The sequence below is a fragment of the Lycium barbarum genome, chromosome 7 (assembly GCF_019175385.1).
Source record: "Lycium barbarum isolate Lr01 chromosome 7, ASM1917538v2, whole genome shotgun sequence".
Taxonomy (NCBI): Eukaryota; Viridiplantae; Streptophyta; class Magnoliopsida; order Solanales; family Solanaceae; genus Lycium; species Lycium barbarum.
Window position 1 is genome coordinate 131,589,164 of NC_083343.1, and position 15,741 is coordinate 131,604,904.

General features: G+C 33.6%; 2 protein-coding genes across 4 annotated transcripts; one reads left to right on the plus strand and one right to left on the minus strand.

Annotated features, from left to right (window-relative positions):
- Window positions 1-2,308: 2,308 nt before the first annotated feature.
- On the plus strand, window positions 2,309-9,662 carry LOC132604467 (CBL-interacting serine/threonine-protein kinase 1). 3 transcript variants are annotated; one of them, XM_060317983.1, is made up of 12 exons: window positions 2,315-2,761; window positions 3,875-3,937; window positions 5,991-6,062; window positions 6,162-6,269; window positions 6,375-6,455; window positions 7,083-7,262; window positions 7,513-7,737; window positions 8,219-8,326; window positions 8,411-8,527; window positions 8,627-8,686; window positions 8,780-8,854; window positions 9,274-9,662. In XM_060317983.1, exons 1-12 carry the CDS (start codon window positions 2,552-2,554, stop codon window positions 9,340-9,342), a joined length of 1,368 nt encoding a protein of 455 aa, XP_060173966.1. In that variant the 5' UTR covers window positions 2,315-2,551; the 3' UTR covers window positions 9,343-9,662. The 3 variants fall into 3 exon arrangements, 2 of the variants coding, with proteins under 2 accessions (XP_060173967.1, XP_060173966.1); XM_060317984.1 differs by lacking the exon at window positions 7,083-7,262 and having other exon boundaries at window positions 2,309-2,761; XR_009568737.1 differs by lacking the exon at window positions 9,274-9,662 and having other exon boundaries at window positions 2,311-2,761; window positions 8,421-8,527.
- Window positions 9,663-10,395: 733 nt separating this feature from the next.
- Window positions 10,396-15,356, minus strand: LOC132604464 (probable GTP diphosphokinase CRSH, chloroplastic). Its single transcript, XM_060317980.1, has 4 exons — window positions 14,808-15,356; window positions 11,703-12,626; window positions 11,107-11,391; window positions 10,396-10,812 (listed from the first exon to the last, which is right to left on the minus strand). Exons 1-4 carry the CDS (start codon window positions 15,189-15,191, stop codon window positions 10,675-10,677), a joined length of 1,731 nt encoding a protein of 576 aa, XP_060173963.1. The 5' UTR covers window positions 15,192-15,356; the 3' UTR covers window positions 10,396-10,674.
- Window positions 15,357-15,741: the final 385 nt, after the last annotated feature.

Below are 15,741 nucleotides of genomic sequence, written 5' to 3' on the forward strand. Positions count from 1 at the left end.
AGACTTCTAGACTGACAAACTTCTGAAGATGAGGTGCACATAATACCGTAGGCGAATCCGCATAGACTGGAAAGAGAAGTAAAGAGCTTTATATTGAATAAATTGCACGGTTTGCCCTTCAAATGGATTGGTCTTTAATTTTGCTCTCAAAATTGAACTTATGCCTAGCGGGGCACAAATTGAGCGAGGGCATAACTTGTGAGATATTATTATGAGAAAATATAAATGTATGCCCCGCGAAAAAGTTGTTTGCTTAGTTGAGGACCAAAAATTAAACATCAACACACAATAAGAACAAAAATGCAAATGACCCTTTCTGCAATAACTAAATGGTACGCGCTTTTTAGGCTCAATGTGACGTAGTCCAAAAGACAAATCCGTACGAGCCTAGGCACAAAGCGACAATATATGCCATCTTTGATCAGAGATTTCGAGTTTGAGTGCTGAGAAGTGAATCCAGACTAATCGAACCCCATAATGTGTACCGAAAACCAATAAAAAAAATACAAATTAAAACGGGTTTGGATCGTTTGGTTAGCAGAATGAAACATACAAAAATATCCCATGAGATTATTTTATCACACCTTCTATATCAGATAACATATCCCACCATTTGTATATATAGAGCTCGTTTGGTAGGAGGTCTTAGCTAAAATAGTCATGGTATTATTTTATACCATATTTGGTTGACATTTTGGGACATATATAACTAATACATGGATTATTTAATGCACTAGGTCGTTTGGTTGCTAGTCAAAATAGTCCCGGGATTACAATCCCGGGACTAATTTATCCCATCAATTGGTATTATTTTATACCATCTGAAAGATGGTATAAAATAATCCCAGTATAAGTGGGTTAAGAAGGTATAAGTTGAGTTATTCCAGCACTAATTTTTATACCACGTTTGGTGCAAGGTATAAAATAATCCCGGGATAAATCTATACCTTATACCAAACGTGGTATAAAAATTAGTACTGGTATAACCCATTTTATACCTCAAACCAAACGACCACTAAAGGGTGTATTATCTTATCCCACCACTACCATGGGATAACTAATCCATGGATAGCTTATCCATGGATAAAAACTAAAATGACAAAATTAGCTTTGTTTTGTTCCAAGAAACCTATAAAGGCCAAGCATCTAAGGGTATAGTTGGAACAAATTCTTTCTTAAATTTTAAAAATAAATAAATATCTTTTGTGTTCAATTTGAGTGCAATGAACCAAAGGCTTAATACCTAGATGGACCCTTAAACTTGACATGTTTTGTAAGATAGGCATATAAACTTATAAGGTGACCAGATAGACACTTAAACTTACTCAAAGTGTATTTTTCAAGTTTTTCAGTTGTTTTGAAAACAAAAATTATATTTTTCAAACACTCACAATTTTCATGGCCAAACAAGCCCTAAATATATCACAAAATATTTTTTTAAAAATGCAAAAATAAGGCAAACGCATATACATGAGACTATAAATGTGCACTTAAACCAATAAATACTCGCTAATCGCAATTTTGCAGCTTTCAATTAACTCGGATTTTTTTTTTACACTTGAATAATTAAAAAACAATAACTTTAACCAATAAAAATCCTTAAAAAAAGAAATTTCAAATTAAGAAATTTCTAAGTTCAGTATTTCAAGTGTAAAAGAGATTTCAAATTAAGAAAATTGTAAAGCCGAGAAGAAAATCCTTAAAAAAATAAATTTCTTAATTTGAAATTTCTTAATTTGAAATTTCTTTTTTTAAGGATTTTTATTGGTTAAAGTTATTGTTTTTTAATTATTCAAGTGTAAAAAAAAAATCCGAGTTAATTGAAAGCTGCAAAATTGCGATTAGCGAGTATTTATTGGTTTAAGTGCACATTTATAGTCTCATGTATATGCGTTTGCCTTATTTTTGCATTTAAAAAAAAATATTTTGTGATATATTTAGGGCTTGTTTGGCCATGAAAATTGTGAGTGTTTGAAAAATATAGTTTTTGTTTTCAAAACAACTGAAAAACTTGAAAAATACACTTTGAGTAAGTTTAAGTGTCTATCTGGTCACCTTATAAGTTTATATGCCTATCTTACAAAACATGTCAAGTTTAAGGGTCCATCTGGGTATTAAGCCATGAACCAAACACCCAACAATAATAATCCCTGTATTACTAATTCCTACAATACTAATCCCTGCGTTATTAATCCATGTATAACTTATCTTTAAATCAAACGACCCTTAAAAGATGATGGGATAAAATAATCTCATGAGACATCTGCAATTATTCTCCTTATCCGACCAACACCTGGCGTAATAGAAATCGTGGAGAAAGTCGCCCTAGTTTTCACGCAGAAGTGGTGGACCAATCAAACTACTTATAAAAAAAAGCTCTAAGCCATCGAAGAAACTTCAAACTTCAAAACACAAAACGTGTACCTGTTCTTTCTTGACATCCATTTCCCCTATATATACACATTCCTTCAACTAAATCACACCAAAACTTACAACACAACCCATAAAATTAAAAAGGGTTTAAGCAAATTCCATTTTTTTTGTATAGGAAATGGTATTGATACATCAAGAAGAAGAAATAACAAGAAGTGAAAGAAGAAATAAGAAGGGAATGCGAGTAGGGAAATACGAGTTTGGAAAAACTCTAGGTGAAGGTAATTTTGGAAAAGTCAAGTACGCAAAACATAGTGATTCAGGCCAATCTTTTGCTATTAAAATCTTGGAGAAAAACAAGATCCAAGACCTTAGAATCACTGATCAGGTTTTTTTTTTTTCTTCTCTCTGTTTATTTGCTCTGTTTTTGGTTTGGAATTTAGAAGTTGTGGGTTTTGATTGTGGCGAAGCTATATAGAGTCAGTTGAATCCCGTTCATCGAAAAAAGGGTACTGTGAAGAGCGGGGAAAATGATTTTTTTTATCATATATGAACTGTTATGTTAAGTTTTATCATTTTCTGGTTTTCTCTTTCTACTCTATCTTGTGTCTTTGTTCTAATTTAGTGAGTTCAGAATGAGCGTAATTTTATTATGGGTGGATTTTTAAATGTTTTTTTATTTTTTATATAAATAAATTCAGTTGAACTCGTAGAATTTGTTCTAATTCCATGGGTGCAATACGACATTGAAAAGCTGAAAGTAGTCTAATACTCCCTCCATTTCAAAATAAATGCGTTTCACCTTTTTTTTTTTTTTTTTTTTGTGGTTCAAAATAAATGAGTTTTATAAAGTACAAAGATGTATTAATTATTTTTTTCCAAAATTTATCTTTCTCTCTAATGGATTTTTCAACTCCCAACGTTAGCTATTTTTAGTTTTAATGAAAACTTGTGGAGTAGAGTAGTAATAGTGACGAATTACTCTTTGATTAATGTCACTATCATATATTTCTGAAATGAAGGGTGTAGCTAGGTATGTAATTTGGAACACGATGAGAGTTAATTCGTGTGTTAGAAAAAAAATGTGAGATCACCGGAATATAACACAAGATCCATATTTTGTGCTGCTTGCTACTGATAGTTCGTCCTATAAAAAAAAATCAAGAGGGAAACATGTACTGTTTTTCCATCCATTCTCCGTTTAATTAGTTAATTCTGATTTCTCCTTAATCTTTTTTCCAAATGAAATCCCAAATCCCTTTAATTCTCTGAATAATTTGCTCTTCTTTTTTTTTTTTTTTTATTTGTAGTGCCCCACGTGAAATAAAGTCCTTTTGTTTAGCTTTGTCTCTTCTACTTGTTTAAATGAGGGGAAAAGAAAAAGAATAATATAAAGGAGATTATCCAATAGAATCTTGAAGATCTTATTGATAAATGTAAAGCTGAAATACCTCAATTAATTAGTTTTTATTTTATTTTATTTTTTCGATTATTTTTGCAGATAAAGAGAGAGATTCGCACCTTAAAAGTCCTCAAGCATCCAAACGTGGTTAGATTATACGAGGTACACTGATTTTAACTATAAATACTTACTGATATTTACACGAAATCAGTTTAATTTACTATGATTACGTAATTCAATATAGTAAAAATAGTACATTAATTAACTACTGCTAAGGGACAATTGTGTACGTTCAAGTACACGTCATGCCGTTTGGCGCAAGTACCCGATATAAGTAAATTTTTAAGAAGTCACATTTTTCTCCTTATTAAGTTTGAATTTGAACGAGCCTTCTCTGTTTCTGCGTGTTTATTCCATTTTTAAAAGGAGTGTTATTTTTGTCCTTTTTATCCATTATCTTCTACGACGTTAAAATAATATTAGTAGTACACGTCAGTTATTTTTCTTAATATATTCTGTTTGGGTATTACCCAAATGGCAAAATTCATGATTCTTCAAGCAAAGAACAACTTGTTCACAACCTTGCACGTTTAAAGATTCCTTTCTTCCTTTATTTTACTTTTTCCTTTGTATTTTATTGTGGAAAAATGCTGCCATGCTGATTTTTTCTTGGGAGGGGTGAGGGGTAAATCATGTACTATAATATAAACACAAATTATATCATGATTATATCCTGGCTAAAATATTATAAAAATATAAAGATTAGAGTTATTTTTTTATTGTGAATTTTGTTAGATTGCTGTGTAGGATAAAACTGGCTTGAGTTTAGCTCGTTCCAAATAGAATAATGAGGGAAAAATCTTTTTATCTTTTATTAGTTCTATCATGATCGACTAGTAATGCGTGTTTAGATTGATTTTAGCCTTAAAAGATTTGGTTTGTACGCATCTGCGTTGTAAAATCTTTTTCTAAAATATTTGTATAATCATATAATAATTGATATTCATTGTCCAAAACTTTAGATTTATTTTTAAGTGAATACCACTAAGAGGGATTTATTTTTAAGTGAATACCACTAAGAGGCTTTTGTATATTTTCATAAAATAAGACCAAACAAAATCAAAGTGTGCAAAAACAAAACAATCAAAAACAAAAACAAAAACAAAAACAAAATGACAAGACAATAATTTAGATTCGCATCAAATGTCAACGTATGATCATTTAAAGAGGAAGCCTTCTTATTAAGAATTTCACCATTCTAAAAGCTTCGAACTTGAAACCTGTTATTAATGATTTGGGAACTTCTCTATCCCACAACACCCGTTAGTCATTAGTATATATGCAGTATTAGTAACTTTTACAATTCACTTACTTAATTTGAAGAGCATTAATAACCTAAGAAGGGTACTCCTCGAACTAATTAAATTATTTGCAAGTCGGCTGGAACACCCTGTTGTTATTAACTTCATATACGGGGAGAAGAAAATAAGGTGATGGGACTAAGCCATCTCCATCCATATCTTGACTTGTTGTCCCAAGATGTAATATGGTGATTATTTGTCGTAGTATGACAGATGATTTTTATATTTAAAGAGTTAGGTCCCACTCTGATATCTTGGAGGAATGGGCCATTTGGCACAAATTAAGCCACAGAATTATGAAAGTCCCACCAACTTAGGACACCATTGTTAACTTTGACATTGACTGCAAACCTTTTTCTTGGTTTTTTTGGGGTAATAATAGGTGGTCAAGTCACTTTCTTGTATTTCAAATTCACGTGTAAAATACAGTGATAATGACCATTTCTTAATTACACCGAAATTGACTATTTATGGATTTTTTTTTTTTAGGGGGGCTGCGGGGGTGGGGATGGTGAGTTCATAAAAAATGACAATGTAAAAATAATCTTACAAGTCAAATAATTTGATCGACTCAACCACATATCATTCCTCTAATTATTGTTAATTAGTTCATCTTCGTGTAAACACTTATCAACAAACTTATTAAGTTACATGATTGTCTAAATATAAAATATTATAATATGAGGAAAAAAGAAGTATCAACACTCCGTGAAGTTTTACACCTCATGTAATTTGACATGTTCTTGTTCATTTTATTTTCAAGCTTACAAACAAATAAGTCTTGTAGACGACTTATCTACCGTAGTTTTCAAGTGAACTGATTATCTAATTTTTTTTCTGACATATATAAACAGGTATTAGCAAGTAAAACAAAGATTTACATGGTGTTGGAATATGTAAATGGCGGTGAACTATTTGACAAAATTGTAAGTAGATTTTTTTAAAAAAAATTGCCATTAACTTGTGCCTTTTGCATTCAATTCTTGAAAATTAATTAACTCTCTCCATTTATCATCATTTCATAGGCTTCTAAAGGGAAACTCTCAGAAGCCCAAGGCAGAAAACTCTTTCAACAATTAATTGATGGTGTCAGTTATTGCCATGATAAAGGTGTCTTCCATAGGGACCTCAAGGTAATATATCACAATAAGTTGCAATTTTTTTCTGAATCAAAGCTTCTTCATTGGAAATATGTTTCCTAAATCATACTCCTTTTTTTTTTTTTTCATAAAATGCAGCTAGAGAATGTCCTCATTGATGCAGGCAGAAACATAAAGATAACAGATTTTGGACTAAGTGCATTGCCTCAACATTTTGGGGTAGGGAACTTAACTTGTGACTATTAGCTAAGGCGAATCTAGCGGTTTAGAGTCGACGAGTTCAATGGATGCGATCAACTCTATATTAAAAGGACTATACAAAATGTCTTAACTTTACCCTCTGTTATACTTTCGGGTCGTTCATATCCTTGTCGTAAGTAAATCGTCTCGTATATGCCCTTGAATCTAATAAAGCTCCAACTTGAAGTATACCAAACTCAAAAGTCAAGGGTAAATTTTGACCTTCTATTGGAAGTATTTTGACACATGGAATCCACCCAGTCTACGATGGGACTCCATTGGAGTCGAGCTAATACGAGACAATTTGCTCAGAGTAAGAGTATGAATGACCCCAAAATAAAACATATGGTTAAATTAAGATATTTCGTATAGTAGATGGGTAAATTTGGACCGTTTCTCATATTTAAATATCTTAAAATTGTTCGCATATGTATAAGTGATTCAAATCAAAAGTAGTGATTTCAATTGAACCCGATGGCTCGCTCTAAATCCGCTTCTGACTATTAGTTGAGCTACCCTCTTCTTCACCTTCTTACATGCATCCATTTTTTATTTTTATTTTTATTTTTTGTTAAGCTTAGTTAGCTCTCTTTTTCATCTATGTAGGATGATGGCTTGTTGCATACAACATGTGGTAGTCCCAACTATGTCGCTCCTGAAATTCTTTATAATAGAGGATATGATGGTGCAACATCAGATACTTGGTCATGTGGTGTCATCTTATATGTCATTCTCACTGGTTTTTTGCCCTTTGATGATAGAAATCAAGCAGTGCTTTATCAAAAGGTTATTTTTTTTTTCTTGTGTGCACGCGCATGCAGTGGCAGATTCAGGATTTAGACGTTTTGAATTCTAATATATGTTTAACATACTTGTTTTTTCGCGCATATATGGAGGGTACAACCCTAAAATATTTAGTCCTGCCTAACGCACGAACCTATTATTGGATCAGCCATTGCATGTGTTGCTCTGTGTTTTATATGAAGTCTTCTTTGGTAGCGAAATTATTAATATTGTTTTTAGGGATGTGAATCAGATTTTTAAGGGGGATGCACCAATACCAAAGTGGTTATCTCAAGGAGCAAAGAATCTTATAAAGAGGATTCTTGATCCAAATCCACAAACTCGAATAACAATGGCAGAGATTAAAGAGGATGAATGGTTTAAACAAGATTATACTCCTGCAAATCCTGATGAAGAGGAAGATTTGGAAGATGATCCTGCATCATCAGATGATGAAGTGTTGACAGTACATGAAGCAGTATGAACTCTGGTCCTTGAAATTTGGTTCATTCTTGCATTATACTCGTGTTTGTTGAATTGTGTGATCATTTCATCTAAAAGCTTAAACTGTTAGAGATGGTAAAATTTTGTTTACCTACTTATATTTTTAAAACACCCCTTCACGCGTGGGCTAGGTGTTGTTTCATGATCAACACGTGAAAATTCTTTTCTGATAATGGGGTGTGGAAAGCAGTATACGTTAGTTGACGTCTCGACCAAAGGAAGTCTAGCTCAAGCTCCAAATAGAAATAGATCCTATGAGTCGTGATTCAGTTAAGATAGGGGCTTCTAGCATTGAGAACTCCTATTCTTTTTGACCAAACACTTGAGATTCGAACACAAAAAATTCTATCTGCTCTGATAACATGTTAGAGAGAGTACATTTTTATTTATTTCACTATATCTTCAACAGTGTCTGTGATTTTTTACTAATTAGTCTTTTGTTATCCTTGGCACAGCCACTTGACACAGAAAGAGATCCTGAATCACCTTCTCTCATCAATAATGCCTTTCAGCTAATAGGAATGTCCTCATTCCTTGACCTTTCTGGATTTTTTGAAAATGAGGTAAACTCTAAACCTTAATTTCTTCGAATCATACGAGGATCGATAAATAAAATACCCAGACTTAATTTCTTGGAATTCATCTAGGATGTTTCAGAGAGGAAGATCAGATTCACATCTAATCTCTCCCCAAAAGAACTGCTAGAGAGGATTGAGAATTCAGCAGTGCAAATGGGATTTCAAGTCCAGAAAAAACCTGGAAAGGTCAGTACATATGATATATGTTAATTTATGTTTATACTTTGCATTATAATGTTAATATAGTCACCAGTAAAAAACCTGGTTTATGTGTTTGCATTGTAGTCAAAAGTATTGCTAGAGCACAAAGGTCAAAAACAAGCCAGTCTTTCAGTATTAGCAGAGGTAAGTAACATTTGAGATACTTAACTCCCTTTGTTTTTCATGAATAATGCAGCAAAGTAGTACTAACATTTAATAATTTTACCAAATTTGAAGGTTTTCGAGATTAGTACATCCTTGTATGTTGTAGAGTTACAAAAATCTTCAGGGGATTCTACGGTATATAGGCAGGTATACCTCTACACCCTCATCTACATTATCCAGGACAGAGTTCTGTAGATTCAACTAAACTCATTGCTTTCAACTCGAACTATATGTACATATGCAAAAAAGTTCCAAATTTTTATACTCATAATAAGAAAATACTCATTTTGAATCCACTGACTCTAGATCCTAGATTCGCCTCTGGTCCTCGAACCTTAGACACCGATCAAAGTATTGTAACAACCAGAGGCGGATCTAGGATGAGTTCTATAGATTCAACTAAACTCATTGCTTTCCGCTCGAACTATATACAGATATTTGGAAAAAGTTTAAATTTATAGGTACAATAAGATCATGTTCATTCTGAATCCATTGACTCTAGATCCTGGATTCGTCGCTCATCCTCAAACCTCAAATGCTGATCAAAATATTTTTATATTTCACAGTTGTGTAATAGGTTATCGGACGAATTGGGAGTCCAGCAAAGTGAAGAACTCCTGCCTACCAAATTATGAGAGATGGAAATCTTATCAGTGATTAAGTCCATTCTTTTATTATCAGGAAACAAAGAATTACCTCAAGAGCTGAGAGTAATAGAGTAGAAGATTGTAAATGAGATGCAACTATAAATATATGTCATTTTAATGTTCATACAACTATTGAAAGAAACAATAGTCCTTGTTACATAAAAGTTTCTTTCTTTTTGCACTTCTGTTAGTCTGAAGCAGCTCTTACTTTTTAGTTTGTACATTCAGATAGCTTTGTTAAAGAAAAAAAAAACGTGGCCATGCTATGAAATGAAACTATCAATAAAGGGCTAAAACAGTTTTACTTAGTCGAGACATCATGTCTTTACTTTATACATTGTGCTTTTTGCGTTACTGTCTGCTACACTATTATGAATTGCTATGAGGTCCGTAAGCTTTTTTTTCCTGCGGGCAACCTATCAAATCAGATCATTTATTTTTGAACATATCGTTACATCAATAACATGTATTTGGGATTTTTATTCCTGACCAAACCTAGCTATATTCAACGAAAATGAACAATTCATGCGAAGTCCTGAGAAATTCCTGAGGGTCAGTGGCGCACGGTTCGGAACTTAGTGGATACTGGACTTGCCCCTCTACCTTTTCTCCACTTAAATATTAGCTTTTGCTTCTTCGAGCCCGCGACGTGTGCCTAACCCACACATCATGCGCTGCGCGCTTACCGCTAGACCAAAGCTCTGGGGACTGTGTTTTCCCTTTTTCTTCTAATTCAAATAATCTCAAGAGTACATATACGTGACAATTTGTCTCAGCAGATTGTCAAAAGCAATGTTCATTTCACTATCAGTTTTTTTTTTTGTATAAAGCGACGTTCCTTTCAATCAGGAAAAAAAAGCTGTGTGTTAATTAGAAATGTCAAATTCTCACAAGGCAATGATTACAAAAGAGAACACATTACCATGTGGCTGTTCAAATATACAAAATTTTCTGGTCTTCGGAAATAAACGAAGCATCTTTGAGACATTGTTTCAAGATCCAAATACTACCTCGAAGAATGCCACAGTGGCCAGAGACAAATTTTCCAATCCAAATGATACGCTATAAGTATATTTATGCTCTCAAATGTGTACATTCTGTGGATAAAATACTATATACAAGAGTTTTACAGAAAAGATCTATATTGCAACATACAAATATACTACATTTGATTGAGACCATGCAAATAACTTTATACAGTGCGATTTCGATATCTTTTTTTTGGAAAGGTATCTGCTTTGAGGCTTCAAAAAACCCCAGTATAGCGCACGGCCTTCTCAACAAATACACACATAAAGAACACTGATTTAACAGAATGTACTAATTTGTTACCAGACTACTGCCTTGTTCTTTACTGTACAATTGAATCAAACCGGTGTCGTTTGCCATTTGCAGCTTATCATTTAACAGTGTTTGGTAATGATCATCTCTATCTTCTAAATTCCGGATGAATTCAACCTGAAACCACATTAATATTAATGTCAAAAGTTGAACATGTTAGAAAATAATTTTACGTACAAACTTGCTTATATGTCACCCAACAGAGGAAGAAAAAGCTGTATTATAATGGTCATTAAGTGAATAATCAGAATCTGGGACTGTGTTCCAACGTTGAGAAAATAATGAGTTCAAGGCAATTTGAAATTTATACATTGTACATAAGAAACTGTGTTACTTTGCCAATGATAATTATGCCTCAATCTCAAACATTAAAGATTGAATTTTTTTAATAATTTATATTAGTTCATGTACCTGATTCTGAAACAAATCAAATTCATCTGAGCTCAGAAAACCATCACTGTTTGAATCGAGAAGTTGCATCATCTCCCGCGCATCATCCCCTGGTGCACCGAGCTCTTCCATGACTTCCATAAGCTCGTCAATGCTTATTTTACCATCTCCATTTTTGTCAAGAAGACGGAACACCCTGCCTCTTTTGTCAGTTTCCAGACCTTTGGGATTTGCCGAAGAAAAATCTCTAAGACGCAATGCTGCAAGCTCTGCTGCAGCCATCATGATTGTCTTCAGATGCCTCGCCTGTTTATGATTTGACCACGAATGTTACGTTTATTGCAATATGTAACAAAATCAGTTAGTCCTGAGGCTGCAGTCAGATCAATACAAGAATTGCATTCTTGTAAAACAACATAGAAGGCAAACGTCATTTTCTCAAAAGGCATAACTTGTGAAGAAGACAATGGAAAGAACCATCACCAAACAAAAAGGAAAGACAAAAGTATAAGTAAACATCTTATCACAAATCTAGTTTTGATGACAGTTCCAATTATAGGTTCTTTATATCTAAAAATATACTAGATTTATGAAATGGGGTTCAGTATGATGTTTACCTCTTCAGGATCGGTAACACCACCCTTGTACAATGCATGGGATGCTGCCCCTCCAGATGCTAGTATATCCATCTCTGCTGTTCGTATTTGAATTTCCATTAGCGGTCTGGTCCGTCCATTTTCACTGGTATCAACAGCCATGTGCAAACTCTTATACCCATTAGCCTTAGGCCTTAAGATATAGTCTTTTGACCTACTTGGTATCTCTTCCCACAAAGACTGTACAACTTCGCGCGCCCTGTAGCAAGCCTTTTCCCCGATTTCCGACTCATCGAGAGGAGTCAATATAACTCTTAAACCTAAAATATCGCTCACCTCTTCAAGGTTTCGACCGTCTCTCAATAGTTTCTTCATGGTGCTATAACGACTTTTATAACGACCCTCAACGGATATGTTACTCACCATTTGCATTAATAGTGGATCAGATTTAAGGGACTGAAGCAGCTGTTCTTTGCAGATATCTATGAGTGGCTTATTTCCAGACTCGTGACTTCTCAACCACGCATCAAGATAAAGATACGAGTAAGGAAACAAGTATCGAAAAGACAAATCCTCGAGTTCAAGCGACAATAGGTTAGTTCCAATTGCATGTGCTAAAGGAGCGTGTAGTTTCATAACCTCGAGTGATATCATTTGTTGTCTGTACCTAGGTAGATAATCGAGGTGCCTCATCAAATCGAGCTTGATAGCAAGGTCTAATACTAACGCCCTAACATCATAATATGTCAGACAAAATTTCCTCAATGAAGTTGCGTTATCATCGTCTAATACTTCTACCTTTAAGGACATATGTTTCACACGCAAGCTTTCATGTAATAAATGTGCAGTATTGGTACCAATCCTATCCCTCACGTCATATATTGATATAGCACCTGCCTCTAGAACTTCTCTTAGCAGCCCGGTGGATATAACTTCAGCATCCATCTGTAATAAATGGCAAACCCCTTTTAGCTTTTACTTAAACTAAGCATGCACACACTGTGCGAGAAATAGCAAGCTTCCAACAAGGGGTTACAAAGTCATGCTTTGGATTCTGAATTCAGCAGGTGGTGTATCTGAAGAAAATTGATGAGAAAATTATGTCTGATTATAAGCATCTGCTCTCACGTTATTATAGTATTAGATCATCACTCTACAAAACAATCTAAAATTAAGTTTGACCATTTACATTGACTTATATTCTTAAATTAACAAATCTTGCCAAATATATGACTATATGAGTTTCTTTCCCCTATACATACTCTCGAATCATAGGAACTTTCTATTTGTTCAACACCTTAAGTAAAGGTAGAACCTTTGGGGGTAATTTCCTTCTACTTTACTCCAGTTCCCCCTCCTTCATCTCTTCTTCATAAAAATAATTATATTAGTTTAATATCCCCCCTAAAATAGCTTTTACTTAATTGTCTGATAACTAATCTGGGTCCACTGAACTTTACCCACTATACGATAAAGTATCAAAACTATTTTTGTCACATTAAAATAATTGAACTTTACCACTATAATAGTAAAATCACGAAACTATTTTGTCCCATAAAGAACTCAACTTTACCCACTTTAACATCAAAATCACCTTAGTAAGTACAGTTCAGTTAGTTTAACCTTATAATCTGACATATAATAGTTCCCTCACCTCACTGTTAATAAAGCTCAGTGAAAATTAACCCTATAAACATCGGATACGTGTAAATTTTACTAAACTTTACCCACTATACAATAAAGTTTCAAAACTATGTTTTGTTTCATTAAAATAATTGAACTTTACCCAATATAATAGTAAAGTCACAAAACTATTTTGTGTCATAAAGAACTGAACTTTACCACTATAACATCAAAGTCACCTTAGTTAGTACTTAGGTAAAGACAGTAAAGTTCAGTTAGTTTAAACTTACAATGTGACATACATAACAATAGTTTTCTTACTTTACTGTTAATAAAGCTAAGTGAAATTTAACCCTGTAAACATCGGATGCCTGTAAATTTTTACTAAACTTTATCCACTATACAATAAGGGTTCGTTTGGTAGCTGGTTAGAGTGATACAGGTATTAGTAATACAAGGATTAGTTATCCAGGATATAACACCTGCATAACTCACCTCCAAATCAGCTACCAAACGTGGTATTACTTATGCAGGATATAATACCTACATAACCCACCTCCAAACCAGCTACTAAACGATCCTTAAAGTTCCAAAACTATTTTTTGACACATTAAAGTAACTGAGTTTCACTCACTATATTAGTAAAGTCACAAAACTATTTTGTCCCATTGAACTTTATCCACTAGTAGGTAAAGCTCAGTTAGTTTAAACTTATAATATGACATATAATAGTTCCCTCACTTCACTATTAACAAAGCAAAGTGAAATTTAACGCTGTAAACATCGGATGCGAGTAAATGTCCACCTGTAAATCAGCTAAAATGACATCCACAGAACTTTACCCACTATAATAGTATAGTCACAAAACTAATATGTTGTGCATAAAAGTGAACTGTATCCGCTATAACATTAAAGTCAACTTAGTAGTTAAACTTCAGTTAGTTTAAACTTAAAATTAATGTGACATATACTAATACTTTTCTGACTTAATTGGTAATAAAGCTAAGTGAAATTTAACACTATAAACATCAAGTGTGGGTAAATTTTACCCACTATACAATAAAGTTCCAAAACTATTTTTGTCACATAAAAATTACCCAACTTTGTCACTATAATAGTAAAGTTTTGGAACGGAAAGAACTGAACTTTACCCATTGTAACATCAAAGTCACCCTATTAGGTAAAGTTCTTACTTTAATCTTATAATGTGACATGACATATATAATACTTCCCTCACTTCACTCTTAAGAGCCCGTTTGGCTTAGCTTATAAGTCGCTGAAAATAGCTCAGCTTTTTTGAGTGTTTGGTTGGCCAGCTTATAAGTCATTTTGTGTTTAAAAAAAACAGCTTATAAGCTGCCAAAAAAATAAGTTGAGCTACCCCAACCTTTTTTTTTTTTTTTTTTTACTTATAAGCTGCTTTTTTTAGGCCCATCCAAACAGGCTCTAACAAAACTAAGTGAAAATTAACACAATAAACATCGAGTGCGAGTAAATTTTTACTTGTAAATCAGCTAAAATAACAGCAACAGACAGAGCTCTCGACAACGGAGCACGACCATCAGGTGCAAGTGGAAGTGACTGAAGAATAGGAATACACAGTTTAAGAGCTTTAAACAACAATCTTGAAGAACTAGTTGAAAGTACACTATTATCCATTCTTTCAGTTAACTCATTAAATGCACCAACTAATTCCACCACCATTTTTCCACCAGGTTGTTCTGGCGCCACCACCAACGCCGCCGTGTCCGGTGAGGAAGCCACCCTCACGGCGGCGATGTTGGTCGGAATCCGGCGAGGGTAGTTTGGGTATTTGGATAAGTGTGGGGATTTTTTGTTGTTTTTGGTGAGAATATGAAGTGTGTAATCGTTTAAGTGGAGCTCCATATTGGTGGATTTTTACAGTGTTTTTGAAGTTTAGAGAGAATTCAAGAATTGAGAAATGGAGGAACAAGAAAGAAAGTAGAGTTAGTTTATGGCTAGTGGCATGCCACGTTTGAATATGACATGTTCAGTATATCTGAAATTTTGAGTTTTGTGTTCACCAATCATGGGAAGTGTAGCAATAGATTCCTTTTCTTTTCTTTTTTAACCTTTATCCAGGTATATTTATATTGGATTCTACTAGATTCCTGGACATTTAGTAAGGAGGTTTAAAATATAAAAAAATAAATATACATAAAAATTAAAAGGGGTTCAACCTCTATTTTATATATATATATATATAAAATAATTTTAATCATGTATAAATAGTATTTTTTTCGAACTAAAGGGTTCGATGAACCCCTCATCCCTATGTGGCTACGCCCCAGCGTGATTATCCTGGGCTATTAAGTTACCAAAACTCTCACCACGATGGTCTTCTCCCAAAATCAATATAAGCAGTACCGATTAAGACTTTCTTGCACTGATAGGTGTATGTAAACCCGTCAACCGG